Below are 17546 nucleotides of genomic sequence, written 5' to 3' on the forward strand. Positions count from 1 at the left end.
GTCAGATGAAATAAGCGTCTTACAAGAATCTAGGGAGCTCCAGTCCTGCTCCCTATATTTCCTACTGAAATAAACAAATCAATATATCATGAATTGCTATTTCATCATAATTCTCGGTCCCTTTCTTACAATATATTGAGGGTCTACTGTACATTTTAGGGGTACAATTTTTTTTTTCTTCACATGAAGGATTAACAAGTTATACAGTTGTAAACGTGAGCCACCTGGATTTCTTCATAAAATTAATATAATGAGGGTCTACTGTACATTTTAGGGGTACAATTTTTTTTTTCTTCACATGAAGGATTAACAAGTTATACAGTTGTAAACGTGAGCCACCTGGATTTCTTCATAAAATTAATATAATGAACTAATAAGCTACAGACAGTTATTCATGACCTTCACATACCATAAAGAAAAATTGAATCACTTTTTAGTACTATCCTCTATTTTGACACACTTAAGAGACCACATAATATGTAAGTAATGTGAGCGAGATAATGAGCAGGTAGGTGGACTGCATATGGGGTCATAAGTAAGAGGTCAAATGCAGGGAAGAATGTGCTCCACTGACACCAAACTACTATATGTGAGAAAAAGAAAAGAAGTTCCTCAACTTGGACAATACAGTACAATAGTGTATATATAACATACACTATATGTTCATCTTACATGTGACAAACTACCGTATATACTCGTCTATAACCCCCCCTCGTTTATAGTTCGACCCATGTTTTTGAGGGTAATGGAACAACAAAACCTTCAGTAAAAACGCTCTTCGTCCTATAAACTGAAACACAAGTGCCGAAGGCAAATTGTTTACCATTTATTATTACGACACTTTACACTGAAACGCGGGTAGTTTCAACAAAAATATTGTATATTTCCATTCAAGTATTTTCTCAAGTCAATTAGGAGGGAATATTATTGTAATACAACAGTTTTTTAACTAAACCATTCGAAAAGCGATTATGGTAACATCTTTTGAATGAAAGAAAGCGAAAGTCATTGCTTTCGTCACTTTCCACTGTAATACGTACGTCATTTCAGCAAAAATATTACATTTCCGTGAATGTATTATATCAAGCACAGTATGAATAGAATATCATTGTAATATAACAGAATTTTAACCGAAAACTATTAAAAAAACGAGTGACTTCTCTTGAACATCGGAAGGATAGGTAAAATCTTTTGTTATCGTCATGTATTTTATCCTATTTTACATTAAAATACATCACTTTTCAGCAAAACTACTATTTATTTCTGAGAATTTATTCATTCAGGCACAGTTAAGGTAAAATATACATGTGATGTAACAGTTTTTTAACTGAAAACGATTCGTAAAACACGTGTACCGTCTAGCTGATACAGCTGGTGGTGCGTGATGCGTCGTTGTAAACAATAGGAGGTTGAAGTAGATTACCGGGTATTATATTAAGTGTGAAATATCGAAAAGGTTTTTATTACCGGTATTTTTTGTAGATCAATGAGAACTGTGATACCGTATATGATATGATAAGTTAGCCTGTGCTAAGAACTTCAACATAGACTACTGAAAGCACGTTGTAAGGTAATTTAGCCTATTGTAAGTTGGTGAGCTTCATTTGCTGAAGGAACTGCATAACTTTTCATTACTAATTGGTACATATTTTACATTTCCATTGTTTACTGGCAGTAAATGGTAAATATTTTTCATGTCTAAAGCTCAAAGTTGCTCCTCGCCCTTCCCATCATGCACGGGTTCAACCTAACAAAACTATTACGCATGTATAGGACGACCCCCAATTTTTTGCCTAAAAATTTGGTCTTAAAAACTCGAACTATACACGAATATATACGGTAATTCTCTTGTTTAAAAAATTGGCTACAAGAGAACTTAAAACTTCTAACAATGAGCACAAAATATGTTCCTCCAACACTCCAATATGTAACCAGACAAAGAAGTGTGATGGTAAAAAATGAGTTCATGTTAATGACTTACTATACATAAAATTGATAGTGAGGTTTGGTGCCCATAAAATTCTATGCTGTACTTAAAACTATATCCAATAATGAATCATCAGCCTCATAACCTGAACACTTGAGTGGTGAGGCACAGGTACCTTGTTTGGTCCACATGATACATGTAGTGAAAAAACTATTTAATCCAAGGACTGAAAATTCTCCTGGGACAAAGCTCCCCAGTGCTCAATGTAAAATCCTTTACCTAACGAAAATTAAAACAAATATGACAATTGGCAGATACATCACCTGCAGGATCTTAAACCAAGATAAAGAGTAGACAATAAAGTTACTATCATTTATGGTGTCTTAAATTTTCTTAAGTAGTTCATCTTGGATGATGTCAAGGGTTATCTTAGTCTCAGGTCTTGACTTACCACAGTCCTTGACTCACTAGTGCACCTGCTGCTGTAATACAAGTCTGGTGTACACACACTTCCCTAAACCTGGTGCTCACATGGATTCTTCAAATAACAAAGACTACAGCACTATTAGTTGCACTTAAAACTAATTCTCCTCGGGAGACAAAAAAACTATTAAATTTGTAACAAAAGTTTGTAAATACGAACTGTATTAAAAATAATTTCAACATTAAATAAAAAAAGTGTTACTTTCAAAGAGGGTCCATTATAAGTATATAACTTCAAACTAATTCACTTGTTTCATTTGTGACCCCCCCCCCCCCTCCCCCTGTATAAGACACAAGGGGCCTGATGATGATGGACACTTGTTTGATCACATGACAGGAATGATAAAGGAGTTTCTATAGTACTGTACTAACTTACAACAGCAATTACACAAGAACTAAAAAAAATATAAAATTAGGAGCAAAACTTGTCATTTCCATACAAAATAAACACATTTATGAAAGAAATTAATCACTTAAATAACACAGAAAAGTGTGATTTGCTTAGTAAATTATAAAAAAATATAAAAGAATACCTGATTCACAATTTGTTTTTTTACTAAGGAGAAAAACTTTATGACTACACTACAGGTCTTCTCTCATTGATAGTACACATCTTATAGATCCTTATTTACAACCTTGAAGACACCATGAAGTTCACTCGCCTCCTTTCTGTGCCTTTCTTTCTTTGTCATGTCACTACGGTCGAGCAGCTGATTCAGCTCCTTCTTTGAGAAAACTGAAAACATTTAAAAACATTGATTAATCCTTTACACATCTTCAACAAAATACTTTATAGTAAAATTTGAATACAGCAAAATATTTCTTAAGTGTGTCATTATCTTGAAAGAAAATCCAATTAATATGGAAAGTAATCAAAACTTCAACCAATTACATCACATCTTATATAATATATGTGTTTACTATCATCAACTAATATGTTGTAATCCAAATGATACTAACTCTTATATTATAAGTTCCTTAAGATAAATGTATTGTAAAGTATTTATCTAGTGCTACCAAGAGTTCCCCAGCTCTCAGTTAGCTCAGCCAGTACAGTATTGTCTTTATTGTTCACTTTGTATCTGAAAATCTCAAGCTAAATTTACAGATTTAATTTCAATACACTGTACATGTGGGATGTTAAACATTCACATCAATGTACAAAATATTTCAGTTACCCGGAAAGAGGCAGCAGGATAAATTGGCCTTAACCCTAATATGTCCCAGATTCACATTATAATAAAAAAAAATGAAGCACTGTATATGCCTCAAGCAGGCCTTTCTTTACTGATGAAAAATCTCCCACTTTCCTGTGTCTGTATGTTTAGAAACTGTTTGATCAATCACTCAGTGGAAAGAGGAATTAATTTCTTGGTTTTGTGGTAGACATGTGGATTTAATGTAATTCCTTCATAAACAAAAAGGGAAGGTAAGCAGGAGGAGGAAAGAACCATTTTCTGAGAATTTGTAACAATTGTTTCACCAATCAAATGTACTAATATGTATATTTACTTCTTGTAAGTTAGGTTTGGTTGGGTGAGGTGGGGCCTTAAGAGCACCAACAGTGTTGTGTCAGTAGCATTAAAATCCAACAAACCTAATGAATTGTAATCATCCATCCTATAGTAAATACATAATTACTTTCAAGGGTCCCAAAATATATTTACTTGTATAGATTCACTTAAATCTCAAAAAATAATTATTTCACTTCACGGGTTAATTAATACTTCTTCAAAAATAAATAAGATAAAAACAGCTTACTGACCACATATGAAACCCATGAACAAAGCAAAGTGAGGTAGGATAGGAGAGCTTTGAAGTGAGGGTAATGGAGGGAGAGGACAGAACTACAAATATCTGTGTTCTACTAATAATCCCTCAAAATGATATATACTGTACTGTACTGTACCCACGACTGTCTAATATGAGAAATTTTTAAATTGGAGGATTAATAAGTTCACAGTAAAATGCCTGGACGAAGTATTACCTACCAGACCTACAAATCGTTACCACCCCACATCATCACCTTTGCAACAGTAAGTGAAAGATTTGTGTAGTGAACAGTATTGTCACTGAAATGAGTTACAGTATACAGTACTCAACATTACAGCACAGCACAATGTACAGTAATTATAATATAGTGTTAGGGAATTAAGTACTATGCTGAACTGTTTAAGTTAAATGAATACTATAAAGCTTGTACCTCTGCCACTGGTTACCATCAGCTGATCATAAACATGCACATATGCAAGTGAACACAACAGTACAAAGGACAAAGATAAATTATAGATGGCTCTCTTCACTTCTACTTACATATATAATCACATAAGCTTACATATAAACATGTATCATCACAAAAATATTATGTGCTATATCTTACTGTGACCAGTTGTAGTTTGGTGTATTCTCGCATGATCCCTCTGATTCAATAGGCCAATCAACTCTTCTTCGTCCAATACTTTCTCAAATTTTCGTTCACTCTGTTTGGCTGCATTGAACTTTCCTGACTGGATGATTAATTTTTCTAGTTTTCGTTTTGTTGCCGCCCTTTCCACAATTTTTTCATCTATCGTAGATTTGGTGACGAGACGTAGCACCAGAACGGGTGACGTCTGGCCAATTCTGTGGCAGCGGTCTTGAGCTTGGAGATCACTTTGGGGGTTCTGTTATATTAAAAGAAGTAATTTACTGCAGAAGAATGATGGTACCCTGACCACAGGTCACTGACCCACATTGGGGCCTAGGGGACGAAAAAGTAAATAGTAAATAGTAAAAATAATAATAATAATAATAATAATAATAATAATAATAATAATAATAATAATAATAATAATAGTAATAATAATAATAGTTATAATAATAATAATAGTAATAATAATAATAATAATAATAATAATAATAATAATAATAATTATAATAATAATTATAATAATAATAATAATAATAATACATGGGGTAATTTAACTAATTTATAATAATTTATAATAAAAAATTTAAAAATTAAAATTAAATAATATTATTATTATTATTAATTTATTTGGCACTAGGCCCCAGGGGTTGGGACAGGTGTTTATAAGGAAACTGAGTACAGTATTTTAATCAGGAAATCTAAGGAAATTTGACAACCTGATCAAGAATAACAAATTTCAAAATGTGGAAGCATTGACGATTTTCTGGAATACAAGTTACAGGAACCTTCTTTAGCGTAATACTAGACTTCTACCAAACAGGGAGGTACTACTGCCTGGGAGGATACTGTATTGGAAGCATAATGTATTGTCTAATGGTAGACCCTGCTGCCATATGGCATCACGAAAATTGTGACCAAGTCCCAGGTTGCTGATCTGACTTTCTGCCTCATTTACACACAATTGCAGGTCTCAATTGTTTCTCTTACTATTGAGAACACAACATACATATATATATTGTTTCTCACTTTTGATCTTTTTTGTTCATTTTTGTATTTATTTACGGTACTTTATTATTATTATTATTATTTTATTTTCAATTTTGTATTTATTATAAATTTTACTTACAATGAATTATTATTATTATTATTACTGTTACTACTACTATTACATTTTTGCCCCCCAGGCCCCGATGTGGGTCAGTGACCTGTGCCCAGGTGGTCTAATCCCCGTAAAAAAAAAGTTTTACAATTATTTAAATTAAATTCCTAAACACATTTGCTATATACAATACTTATATTGCTTCAAGTTAAATGTTTTATTTGTTTATCATATGAAACAGCATACCGGTATTGTGTATTTATCAATATTATTGCAATTGTGCATTTTGGTTTATCAATATCGGCAAAGTTTCAACCATTTCTAAGTACATATCGGAGTATCGATATCAACCAAAATCACAGTGTTGGCATAACTCTATAATGGACTGTATATACTGTATAGTATTGCACGTTATAAGTTCACCTGTCGTATAAGACGACCTCAATTATTCCAACCGAAATTGTTGATCTACGCCTATACCAGGCAGGTAAGTCAACCCCCTAAACAGCAATTTGAAAGTTACGTTCTTTGTGTCAGCTAAACTTACCAACATTTACTCTTTAACAGTTCTCCCATGGTTGTTATTTGTTTTTTCAGGAGGGCCACTGTTATTGAGCAATGTTTTCACTGTTAGGCCTCAGTCACTCAGTACTGGGTTGCAACTTAATTACCAGCACTCACAAGCAAGTTTTATCTAACTGTAGCATTTCTCCAGAAGTTAACAATTACTGAACTACGGTGTTGGCACAGCATCTCCCACTCTGCTTTATCTCACACTAGGAGCACCTCTCCCTTATGCATGAGCAGTGGACCGGCCCTATCAACCACCTACTAAGTTCCTCCCACAAGCATGACCTGAAACACAGACCTTAGCCATTCAACCTATATATGTGTGAACCACCCTTTCCCTGCAGTGTATCTCTATTAAAATAAACTATCCAGACTTTAATCAATGACGAGCAGCAGATGAGTGTAGTGTACTGTACTGTACATGAAACTGATAACTTACCCAGTCTGAGTCATAGATAATGACAGTATCAGCAGAAGCAAGGTTAATGCCCAGACCACCAGCACGAGTACTCAGCAAAAATATGAAGTCTGTCGAGTCTGTGTTGTTGAATTCACTGATGTCTATCTGACGTTCTTCAAGTTTCTTAGTGCCATCTAGACGTTTATAACTGTCAAAAATCAAACAACATTATGAAGAGTGAAAGAACAAGCTGATAATATAAGTGTGTAAGTGCGACAGGCAAAGAAAGAGGACATGATATTTGTGAGTGCAATAGAGTGAAATAAGAGAAAGAAATAATGTGTGATGGCTGAGTGCAAGTGTGATGGCTGAGTACAAGTGTGAGTGATATGAACCAAACACCAAAGTGAAGCAGGTTCAGGAGAGAATATCTGGCTGTGAAGGAGATGAACAAGGTACAGTGTCTGTAGTTGTACTAGATAAAATGAGTTGGGAGGAATCTACATGAACCACCTTGCAGACGTGGGTAAATATTAAATATTTTTGTGAACTGTCGGGAAGTTAAGGGAGTGATCAAAATATCAGTAGTGGCTATGGTTGGATAATACTAAACTGTCAACTTCTGAGCAGGCCATAGCTTTTATGTATTATTTGCTTACAATCTGCTCAACCATCTGACAATTAGTATTAAACATAACCTTGCAGCTTTATAATACAAATACAGTATATCTAAGCATTATTTAAACTTCATATAATATTAGTAAAAAATTTATAGAAATATTTTCCTTAGTAAAGTAAATATCTTAGAAACAAAACAAAACAGAAAATTTCATTAAGTTTAGAAATAGCCTACAAACATACTAATAGGCTAAGGCACATTATACATTCATTACTTTTAATTAGCAAGGAAAGATAATATGCAATAACATATGCTTTATCTAAAATTACTGAGGTAAATCAACACTTTTACTATGGTTTTCACTTGACTTTGACACAGTAATGGAAATTGGTCATTAGTAAACTATTGGATGCTGCTCCTCATATATCACTATGTACCTATGGATCTTAATGGTTATAATCTCTCAAGTAATCTGCAAAGTTAATGAGCAAGAACCAAGTTTCACATTAACTTTTCCTTCCCACTCTTCCAAGGTCTTCTCCCATTATATTACAAAACACTGGAACAAAGAGCAATAAGAAGTACACAAACAGACTCCTCATTCATTTGCTGTCATTCCTTCATTCTTACTTTTGCAATTGATGTGCTCTGCCATGGTGCTTCCTTTTCCACAAAAGCCCCACATGATTTACCAAATTTATCTACTGCTTCACACATCCTGGCATCACTTATCACGTTTTTCTCAAAAAATCACTTGATTCCATCCTCTTTATTTACAACCATTGTTGTTTTCTGGATATCCATCTCCTCCACTCCAAGCATGTCCTTTATCCCAATTTCCCCTCTCCTTTGTTTCCCTTTTCCTCGCACCATCACTCTTGAATTTTACTCTTCTTATCAATCTTTCATGTCACATTCTCTCTGTATGTCTATACCACCACACCAAACCCTTGGCCACTCTGCCCAGCACTTCAATTTCTGATTTCACTGTACTGTACTGTATATTCTCTAGCCAATTAACATCAAATACTGGTTTTAAGTGCATATTTTCTCTGCTTCTTTCTCTTGTATCCAGAAGTTAGGCTTCTATGCTTCAAAAACACATAATTCCATCTTGTACAACATTTAGATTTTTCAAAAAGGGATTGCTACAACAAACTCTGAGGCCAGAAAAGGAATACTTAACTTATATCTAGATTCTTCAAAATAGTGCAAGAATAAGACTCACTTATACTGTGGTCTGAGGGTGAGGTAGTCTTCAATGATGTCCATCATCATCGTCATTTGAGAGAAGAGAAGAACTCTGTGTTTACGTTTGTACAGTTCCCCCAGAAGTTGGTCTAGTACTTGCAACTTCCCACACACTTTCAAAAGACTATTATCCACCTGAGTACATAAATATATACAAAATGTTAGTAGTAGTCCTAAATGCTATAGTCAGGGTAGTCTTAGCCCAAATATAACTGAATGAATTGCCCCATTAAACAATACGATAAAAAATCAGTTAAGAGCAAGTGAACCATTGAAAGTGATAGTTCCACTCCCAAAAAATTCCATGAGGCCATAATTGTGGTATATATTTAGAGATAGTAATGGCTCTGTACAGGTATAAACATAATAAGAATGCCCCTCACTGAAATTAGCAGGGACATAAAAATTCAATGATACATTCTTTTCAAAAACCTCATTGTTTAGGTTTAAAGCCATTTAAATGTGGGCATAAAAGGTTATATGTACAAATGGCATCTCAGTCTGCACAGTTATGAGCATTCCTCTCAGTAACACTAACAGTGATATCTCTGCTAGCCGGAAAAATTGGTGCAGAACACTTCCGGGAATGAGGGATTTCCGGGTAACGAGACGACTCTCTCAAAGCCGGAAAAAAATCCCTCATCCCCAGATTTTTCTGGGTAACAGGATAATTTTCTAGGAAGTCCCAGAAATTGCCCATCATCTCTTGAACCCAGAAAAATATCCCCATCCCCAGAATTTTCATGGTACTGGAAAAATTTTCCTCAGAATTTCCGAAAATGCGTCGGATTTTCATCATCATCACCATCATCATCATCATCATCATCATCATCATCATCATCATCATCATCATCCCCCCCCCCCCGAAAGAAAATCTTTCCCAAAGCCGGAAATTTCCAGAAAATTCCTGCTTTGGGAACGATTTTCCAAGAAAATTTCAATTCTGGCTATTGGAGATATTACCTTTATATGTAGTGAGAGGAAAAGGTGACAATGGGTGAGGGGTGTGGAGGATAGTGAGAGCAAAGGTGATCTAGTGGTGAGGTGGCCTCAAGGCTTTTCTGTCATGGTGAAGCTTTGTAGATAAAGATGTATTAAAAATAGTCTTTATGAGATGAAAGATTATTTCATATGAGAATTCCTAAATAACTGCAAGCAATAACTGTTGAATTCTCTCAGTCAACAGTATTGATAACATACCTTGTATGTACCATCTTTGTTCAGTGGATAATTGATCAGGTAAGGATGATTTACAATTTTTCGACATTGCATCATTTTATTCTGCAGCTTAACTCTTACAACAGAGGTTTTTTTAACTTCTTCACTGAAAATTGAAACAAAAGAATTTGTCATTAAGATATAACACATGTTGAATAATTATCATTAAATAAGTTTTTTTCAGAATTCTTGCTACTCCATTATCACTTTGGTGCAGGGTAGCTTGCCTCAAGAACAACAAACTCACCCTCACACTCTCATTCTGGCTGCCTTACTCAATTTATTCTGTCATGTAAATATATGTAAACAACACACTTTCTATTTCAACCGAGATGGTAAATTTTTTATTTAAAATTTTGCCTTTCTGGTCCATGCATCAGTTTCAAGCTGGCTGATTAACACACTGCTATGATAATGACATTCATAATCATTCATGATGAGGAAATAAATCATCCATTCCTGCATTAGTGAACTGTGATTACCTGATGAGGTCATTTCTTACAACCCTTGCTCTCCTCCCCTCCATATTTCCTCATGCACCAGTTAGTCTTCTCATTCTCTCTACATGCCAAAACCATCATAACTCTACACAAAACTCTGCCAATAGTCATCAAAAAATAATTCAGTGTACAGTAATACACAATGTAAAGAACGAGTTTCAAATTTTAAGCACACTAAGTCAAGCATTTGAGGTATTGTCTGGATATGAAACCAGAATTAAAATATATTCCTCTAATTACAATTGAAAGGAACATACATTTGCACTTCAAATTTAAATCAAATCAACGGACCATAAAAAACCCATTTCTAAATACCAAATGGTTGAAAATCAAGGATACGAATGGACATACACACCCTTATTTAGTGGTCATTCATTCCAACCACCTGACAAGTACCAAGAGACACCTAATAAAAACTTCACTTACTGGGCTGCTTTCTCATGTAATTTGTTCACTGCACTGATATAAACATCAATGGAATTTTCTGAAACTCCATCATATTCCTGAAACAATACTGAAAAGTCACTGTTCATTTTCGCTTTCCGTTTGGGTCGGCCACGTTCGTTATACTCCACAGGTTCAGGAGCAGGTTTCTGTAAAAGAGGAAAGACACAATAATGACAAAATCCTAACAAAATTGAATTAGTGTATTTATTGGGATTCCTGTATTATTTACAAAAAAAATCTTATACATTACATCATCTACTACTGAATACCAAATGAAGAACATTAGTCCCGTAAGTCTAAATTCTCATCAAGATTCTCATTAGTCAAAACAGCAACAAAAGTTCAAGATATTATGGACTGTAAACATTCCTAAAAAGAAAGGCCCATCTCACACTTGTAATTTTAGAAATGTCTGCCGGGTAATTTATTTCTTCTCCATCCTTTGCTGAGGCTTCACATCAACTCAACACATTTTTTCCATCACTCACTTGGCTATTTTCAGATATCATAAACACCATACATACTTCCTACAACTTACCTCAAGTTAAACTAAATATAATTCCTCCTTATCTCTCTTTCCTTATTACATCACTTTACATGTATTCAGTTTTGCTATTAATTTTCTCCTGGTACACACACTTCCAAACTCATTTCATTAACACTTGTAAGTTTTCTGAATCACTTATCAGGATACTGTAATGTCATCTGCAAACAGCAGCTGACTCACCTCCCATTTGCTTCCTATATCTCTATTTAAAACAAACTACTGTACTCCACTTTTCTTTTCCTACTCTACCTGGTTTTACAAAATTGCAAAAATAAATTGAGAATGAGCACAAGAAACTACCTTTAAGTTGTTGAACAGAGCATGATTTGATGTTAGGGTGGCCTCATACAGCTCCACCTGTAGCGGCGTCATTGGAGTAAACACCAGCAATTCCTTCTTTGGGGGAATGTCGAGGTCTACATCTTTCTTCACTCGCCGCAGGAAGAAAGGACTCAAGATCTGGCAAAAACAAAAGGGGAGAAAAGTTTTAAATGTAGTCATGGTAAAGTTCTATAAAGTTTTTTCACTCTTGTTAACTCTTTCCTGGTAAAGACGTAAGTTGACCAGAATCAACAACAACACAAACTCTACCCACCTTCTGCTTTCTCTACCACTCAAAGTACCTGATACACTTCATCATTTCTTTTCCATTCCATTCTGGTAATACCTGATGTGGGCCTTAGGTAACTTATTACTGTAGCTTCAATTTCAGAGCATTGTGCTGCATTCAAGTCTAGGATCCCAAGATGTCAGCAAATAGACAAGATGCAGGAAGGAGAGTGAGAAAAGCATTAAGAAATGTAAGGAAGGAGAGAACCAGAGAGGTGTATCAAGGAAGGCAAAGATGAGTTAACATTATGGTATAGGCAGGAGGGAATGATTAATTATATTGATACAAAAGGAAGGAGCAAATTCTAAGCATTAAAAACTAAATTCCACAGTCTTAAGTGGGATACTCAAGATGTAGAGAAGAAGAAATAAAGAAAATGAATTAAGAGAAATGTCATGCAGAGACGAAATAAAGGTCATCTCAGATAATGGGAAGTGAAATAGAGTATTGAAAAAATGAATTACAATTCAGGGGAAGATCAAGGCGATGGAAGGATAGGGTGAAGAACACACTAGAAGTAAGAGGGCTGGACATCCATGATGCAGTGTGCATGAATGAAAGGGGAGTATGCTTAGGGGTGACTCTGGGTTGTGATGTAACGGGGTAAACCAGATGGACACTGGGCATTGTCATGGAAGGAAGGCTCTACAGCCAAACTTATCTGTTACGGCAGGAAGAATACAAACTAACAATGAAGGGAGAATGTGTCTGATTTTTAAACTGGCAACTTCACATTAAGGTAGGATAAAAATATTTAATGCTTAAAAAAAACATTTGATATTAAACTCTCCAGCCATTCATGCACAATGCTGCTTCCTGGATACCCAATTCCCCCTAACATATAGTGACAAAAATTAAATAAACTTGGGATCTTGTTGCACAAAGGGAGCACCATGACACCACACATCATTTAAGTAAGAATGAGTTAACCTTATTTACCTAATGGTCACTCACTAGAGGCAGCCATATTGAGGGAAGGAAGCCTGTGTAGGATCCTTCCACACTTCTTGATAGTTTTGTCAAGACCTATTTTGGAGCCCAGTACTGTTCTCAGTTATACATATTGAGCTGGTAGATTGTTCCAGAGATCTACCACCCTCTTGAAAGGAGAATGTGTGCATTAATTTGCTCTTGATTCTGGCCACCTTGCATAAAGGAAGAAAAGGCTAAGAGATGAAGAGAGAAAAAGTCCTACCTTCATGAGTGTTGAAATAACTTGTTTTTCTTTCTCCTGCTGAATGATCCTCACATCACTTCCTGCTTCCATCATGTCTGTCACATCAAACCAAGACTCAAAAACATCCAGTGAATCAAAAATCTCTGGCATTAAGAAGTTGAGAAGAGCCCAGAGTTCAGCGAGGTTATTTTGTAGTGGCGTACCAGTCAGGAGGAGACGATTAGTTGATGTGTATGTGTTCAGTGACCTGTCAAAAAGAGATCAACATTACCAGAATACCAGTCATAAGGTTTATTCATAAATAAGAGTTTAGATGACACTAAAAGTATTGCAAGTTTTAAAGACTGGACAATACAGCACACTCCTAAACTTCACAGCTTAAGGGGTATATTAGTTTATTGAGTGGTAGGGTAAAATTAAAAACACCAATTAAACCCTTAGCAGCATTAATTGCCCTAAATACAAGGACATATAACAAAGATCCAAATGCACTAGTTCACCCTCTCATCCAGAAGTGCATCATCTCTTAAAATATTTAACAATCATGGTGGCTTTCGTCTCTACACACACCTACATTACTTAGTCACTCACTAATCCTCTCACTTCATCATCACAATCTTACAGCCATTTTCCACTCTTGCATGGGTTTGTCAGGATTACCCGATGGCAGTTCTCCAAGCTGCTTCTTACAGACAGCAACGGGACATTTCCCATATTCCACAACATGTCCTTTACCTATGCTACTAATGATAACTTAAGTGTTTGTCACATTCACTCTCATACCCTTTGACTATTCCATCCTTCCATTTCTTAAATATTCTCCACTACCTCTTCAATACAATCTACTATCAAGCAGGGTGGAAAGAAACATGATTAATGAGAAGAAAATTTTTTAATCAAATAAACCACTTTTCTTTTCTTTCCTTGAAATTTGATACAATCAATTGTATACAGGAGGTCCCGGGGTTACGTACGTCCAACTTTCGAACTTCCACCGATACAAACTAGGTCTCCATAAGTACAACCGGTCGTAGTAATGTACAAGAACTAGTTTGCTTGACAGGACGCTTCTTGTGGTAGCATCGGTACGCCTTACACCCTGTGCTCGTCTCAGTAACGTGTGTGGTCAAACTTTTTTTTTCTTAACTCAATTTTTCTGCCCTCATCATGGCTCCCAAATGCAAATCTGATGCAAGTGATAGTAGTGCATCCAAGAAAAGGAAAACAATTACAATGGAAGTGAAAGTTGAAAGTCATTGGGCTTCCGACTGTCAACAATCGGAACAATTTTGAAAGACAAAGACAAAATTCTTGAACATGTAAAAGAATCAACACCAGTGCAGTCAACTGTGATAGAAAAACAAAGAAGTGGATTGATAACTGAAATGAAAAGATTGCTAGTGATATGAGTGGAAGATCAAAATCAGCGGTGTATGCCTGTAAGCCTAGCCTTGATTCAGGAAAAACCAAGGAGCCAGTCCCAGGTTTCAATGTAAGTGTTAAGCTGATTACTTATTTTCAATTACTGTATTGCGTCATTCTAATTCTTCTTTTGTCTTAAATTAAGTGATTTTAGATGTATATAAGGACTTTGGCTATGATAAAGTGGGATTTTAAACATTGTTCTGCAAGTACGATATGCACATAGGGTATGTGGTTTGACACAAGTACATTTTCAACTTACAAGCATTCATAGGAACAGAACTCACACATAACCCAGGGACTGCCTGTATTTTCATTATAGACTCTGAAAAAATAGCCATACACCTCATGATGTAAGGCAGCCATTTATTGAGTTATGACTGAAAGATATTATAGTTAGCCACCAAACAAGCAAGGATGATAGACAACCTCCACATATAGTTGTATCAGAAGCTCGTTATATCAATATTTTTCTCCTGCGGGGACCCCAACTGTGCTTATGCCTTAACCGTACAAGCAAACTGCCCATAAGCACGGTAAAATGATAGTCTACTGTACAACCCCTAGGGCAGACTAGTCCTAAAAATCTTGCAAAGTTGCTACTAACACCAATATAAGCAAAAGGGAACTCAAGATATAAGCTTCTCAATTTTTTAATTATCTCACATAGAAACTAAGACCCTGTAAATGGTGCTTAAAAAATATATATATGTATACTGTATAAATAAAAAAAAGCATATTTAAATAAAACTCCCCATACTTAAAGAATAACAAAATCCAAAAGTAAAAAATTTAACAGACACAAAACTTACTTTGCGAGACGACACTTGTGGTTCTTGAGCCTATGGCCTTCATCTACGCAAATATAGCGCCACTGGTATCTATTCAAGAACTTTGTGTCCCGAATAGCAACCTGTGAATATATTTAATTAAGTTTAATTACAAAAAATTAGTTGCAAGATAAAACAATGCTTTAATAATTTGCTATACTGTATAATCAATGCACGGCTTTCTAAATTTCAATATGACACTACAATACCTTCAAATTTTCTCTACAAATTCTTAATCTCTGTAAATTAATGATGCAGTTCACAGTAGCCAATTTTGAGTCAAAGAATTAAATAGACACCTGAAAAGAATTAACTTAAAATTTTTCAATATATCCGGGTACAGAAATGTTTACATGCAGCCGTGCCAACCTTGGATCAGGCTAATATACAGTGAACCCTCACTTTACGCGGTTAATTCAACCCACGCCTGCCCGCGTAAAGTGAGAAACGCGTAAAGTGAACAACATAACATATGGGATTATTGAAATAGAGACCGGGCCGACCCCCCAAACTCCACTTTTTCAGACAATACCTACGTTGTAGTAAAAATAACTTCTTAATTTTATGATGGTATGCACACACACAATTAATAATTAAGAGAAATATCAATAATATTAGGTTTTTTAACACTTACATTAGTAGAAAAGATGGCTGGGCACAGGGGGATGGGGGGTTGGTTCCGAGGCAGAGGGCAGATTATTGGCCCTCACCTGTATCACTTGTATCAATTGTATCACTATCCACCACAGAGCCTTGCAGGGCCTCTTTGTCAAACCCCTCAAAGTCCATATAAGTCCATATCCTCACTATCATTATCACTATCACTGACTTGGGCCGGCTGTGGTGGGTGGCGGGTGAAGAACTCGGTAATGTTTTGATGACTGGGCGACCTTGTGCGCACCCTGCTCGCGCCGCTCTCCGCGTAAAAGGGTACACACACCGCGGAAAGTGAGCATTCCGGTTTCGGCAGGGTACCGCGTAAACGTGGAAACGCGTAAAGTGGGACCGCGTAAAGCGAGGGTTGACTGTACTACATTTACAGTCTCTCCTCGAGTTACGATGGGGTTCCGTCCCAACGACCAGGTCGTAAGCCGAAAAGGCAAAAATAATACAAAGAAATTCTAAAATGGGTGTCTCTTTTTCTTCTCAGCACCACGAGAACTCTCACTTTTATGCTTCCCAGCCATTTTAAAGGTTATTATAAACGAAAATTTTGTCAGTACCCAGCGTGATCACTAAAGTCGGGACTCGAAAATACTTAATATGAAAAATATTTCATACGACCATGGCCGTCGTATGTCCGGGTTGTCTTAAGTCGAATATGTCGTAAGTCGAGGAGAGACTGTATAGTACTTCTTTGTTTCAGGTGTTATTTATGCAGATCCTAAACTCAACCAATAAAAGGGCTTAACATAACATTTCCTGGTTCCAAGTACAGGTAGCTGTTATGGTACTTTGGGTGCTAAATATATGTTACTTTGTGTTCCTTATTTTTTAACTTTTACAACTGTTAGCTTAAGTAAGGTGGACCCTCAATAAAGAAGAGCCTAATAGAGATCAATGTGATAAAGTTACAGCCTCTAAACAAGACCAAAAAATAAATAGAGAACAAGGGGGTCCCAATGGTCCCATAAAGTGGCCAGTTAGACCAAAACTTTGAAAGAGGAAAACTGGATCTGAAGAAACTACCATTGTTGCCATAATTTCTAGAGAAAACAAAGGGTTCTAGGTAACAATTACTAATTTGCAAAAATATGCTGGAAGAACCATGCCAAAAACAATGTGAAAATTGTATCAGAGAACATTTGACTACTATCATGAGTGTAGAAGTACTGTGTAGGATCATCATATCTAAGATTTATATGCCCATATTGCTTTATAGAGTGTAACCTCGTTAATCCGGATCACATGGTGGGCAATGTGTTGAGTCCTGGCTCTCCCAGTTCTTTACATTCTGGTTCAAGTTTTAGTGGTGTGTTAGACCTCAACAGATTTTACAATGTGATGAGTCTGAAGAACTACTGTATAGGTGGTAG

The 17546-nt window shown here is 35.7% G+C and overlaps 1 protein-coding gene across 2 annotated transcripts in view; it reads right to left on the reverse strand.

Moving 5' to 3' along the window:
• Positions 1-1722: 1722 nt before the first annotated feature.
• LOC121879910 (lymphocyte-specific helicase-like) overlaps positions 1723-17546 on the reverse strand; it is a 41327-nt gene continuing 25503 nt past the window's right edge. For both annotated transcript variants that reach the window (XM_042386704.1, XM_042386705.1), the window contains 9 exons: positions 15493-15593; positions 13277-13505; positions 11772-11930; positions 10904-11070; positions 9960-10083; positions 8737-8894; positions 6929-7097; positions 4791-5073; positions 1723-3146 (listed from right to left, as the gene is read on the reverse strand). In XM_042386704.1, the coding sequence (XP_042242638.1) occupies positions 3025-3146; positions 4791-5073; positions 6929-7097; positions 8737-8894; positions 9960-10083; positions 10904-11070; positions 11772-11930; positions 13277-13505; positions 15493-15593 (1512 nt within the window). In that variant the 3' untranslated portion in view covers positions 1723-3024. The remainder of the gene's footprint in view (positions 3147-4790; positions 5074-6928; positions 7098-8736; positions 8895-9959; positions 10084-10903; positions 11071-11771; positions 11931-13276; positions 13506-15492; positions 15594-17546) is intronic.

The sequence above is a fragment of the Homarus americanus genome, unplaced genomic scaffold (genome assembly GCF_018991925.1).
Source record: "Homarus americanus isolate GMGI-L3 unplaced genomic scaffold, GMGI_Hamer_2.0 scaffold29478, whole genome shotgun sequence".
Lineage (NCBI taxonomy): Eukaryota > Metazoa > Arthropoda > Malacostraca > Decapoda > Nephropidae > Homarus > Homarus americanus.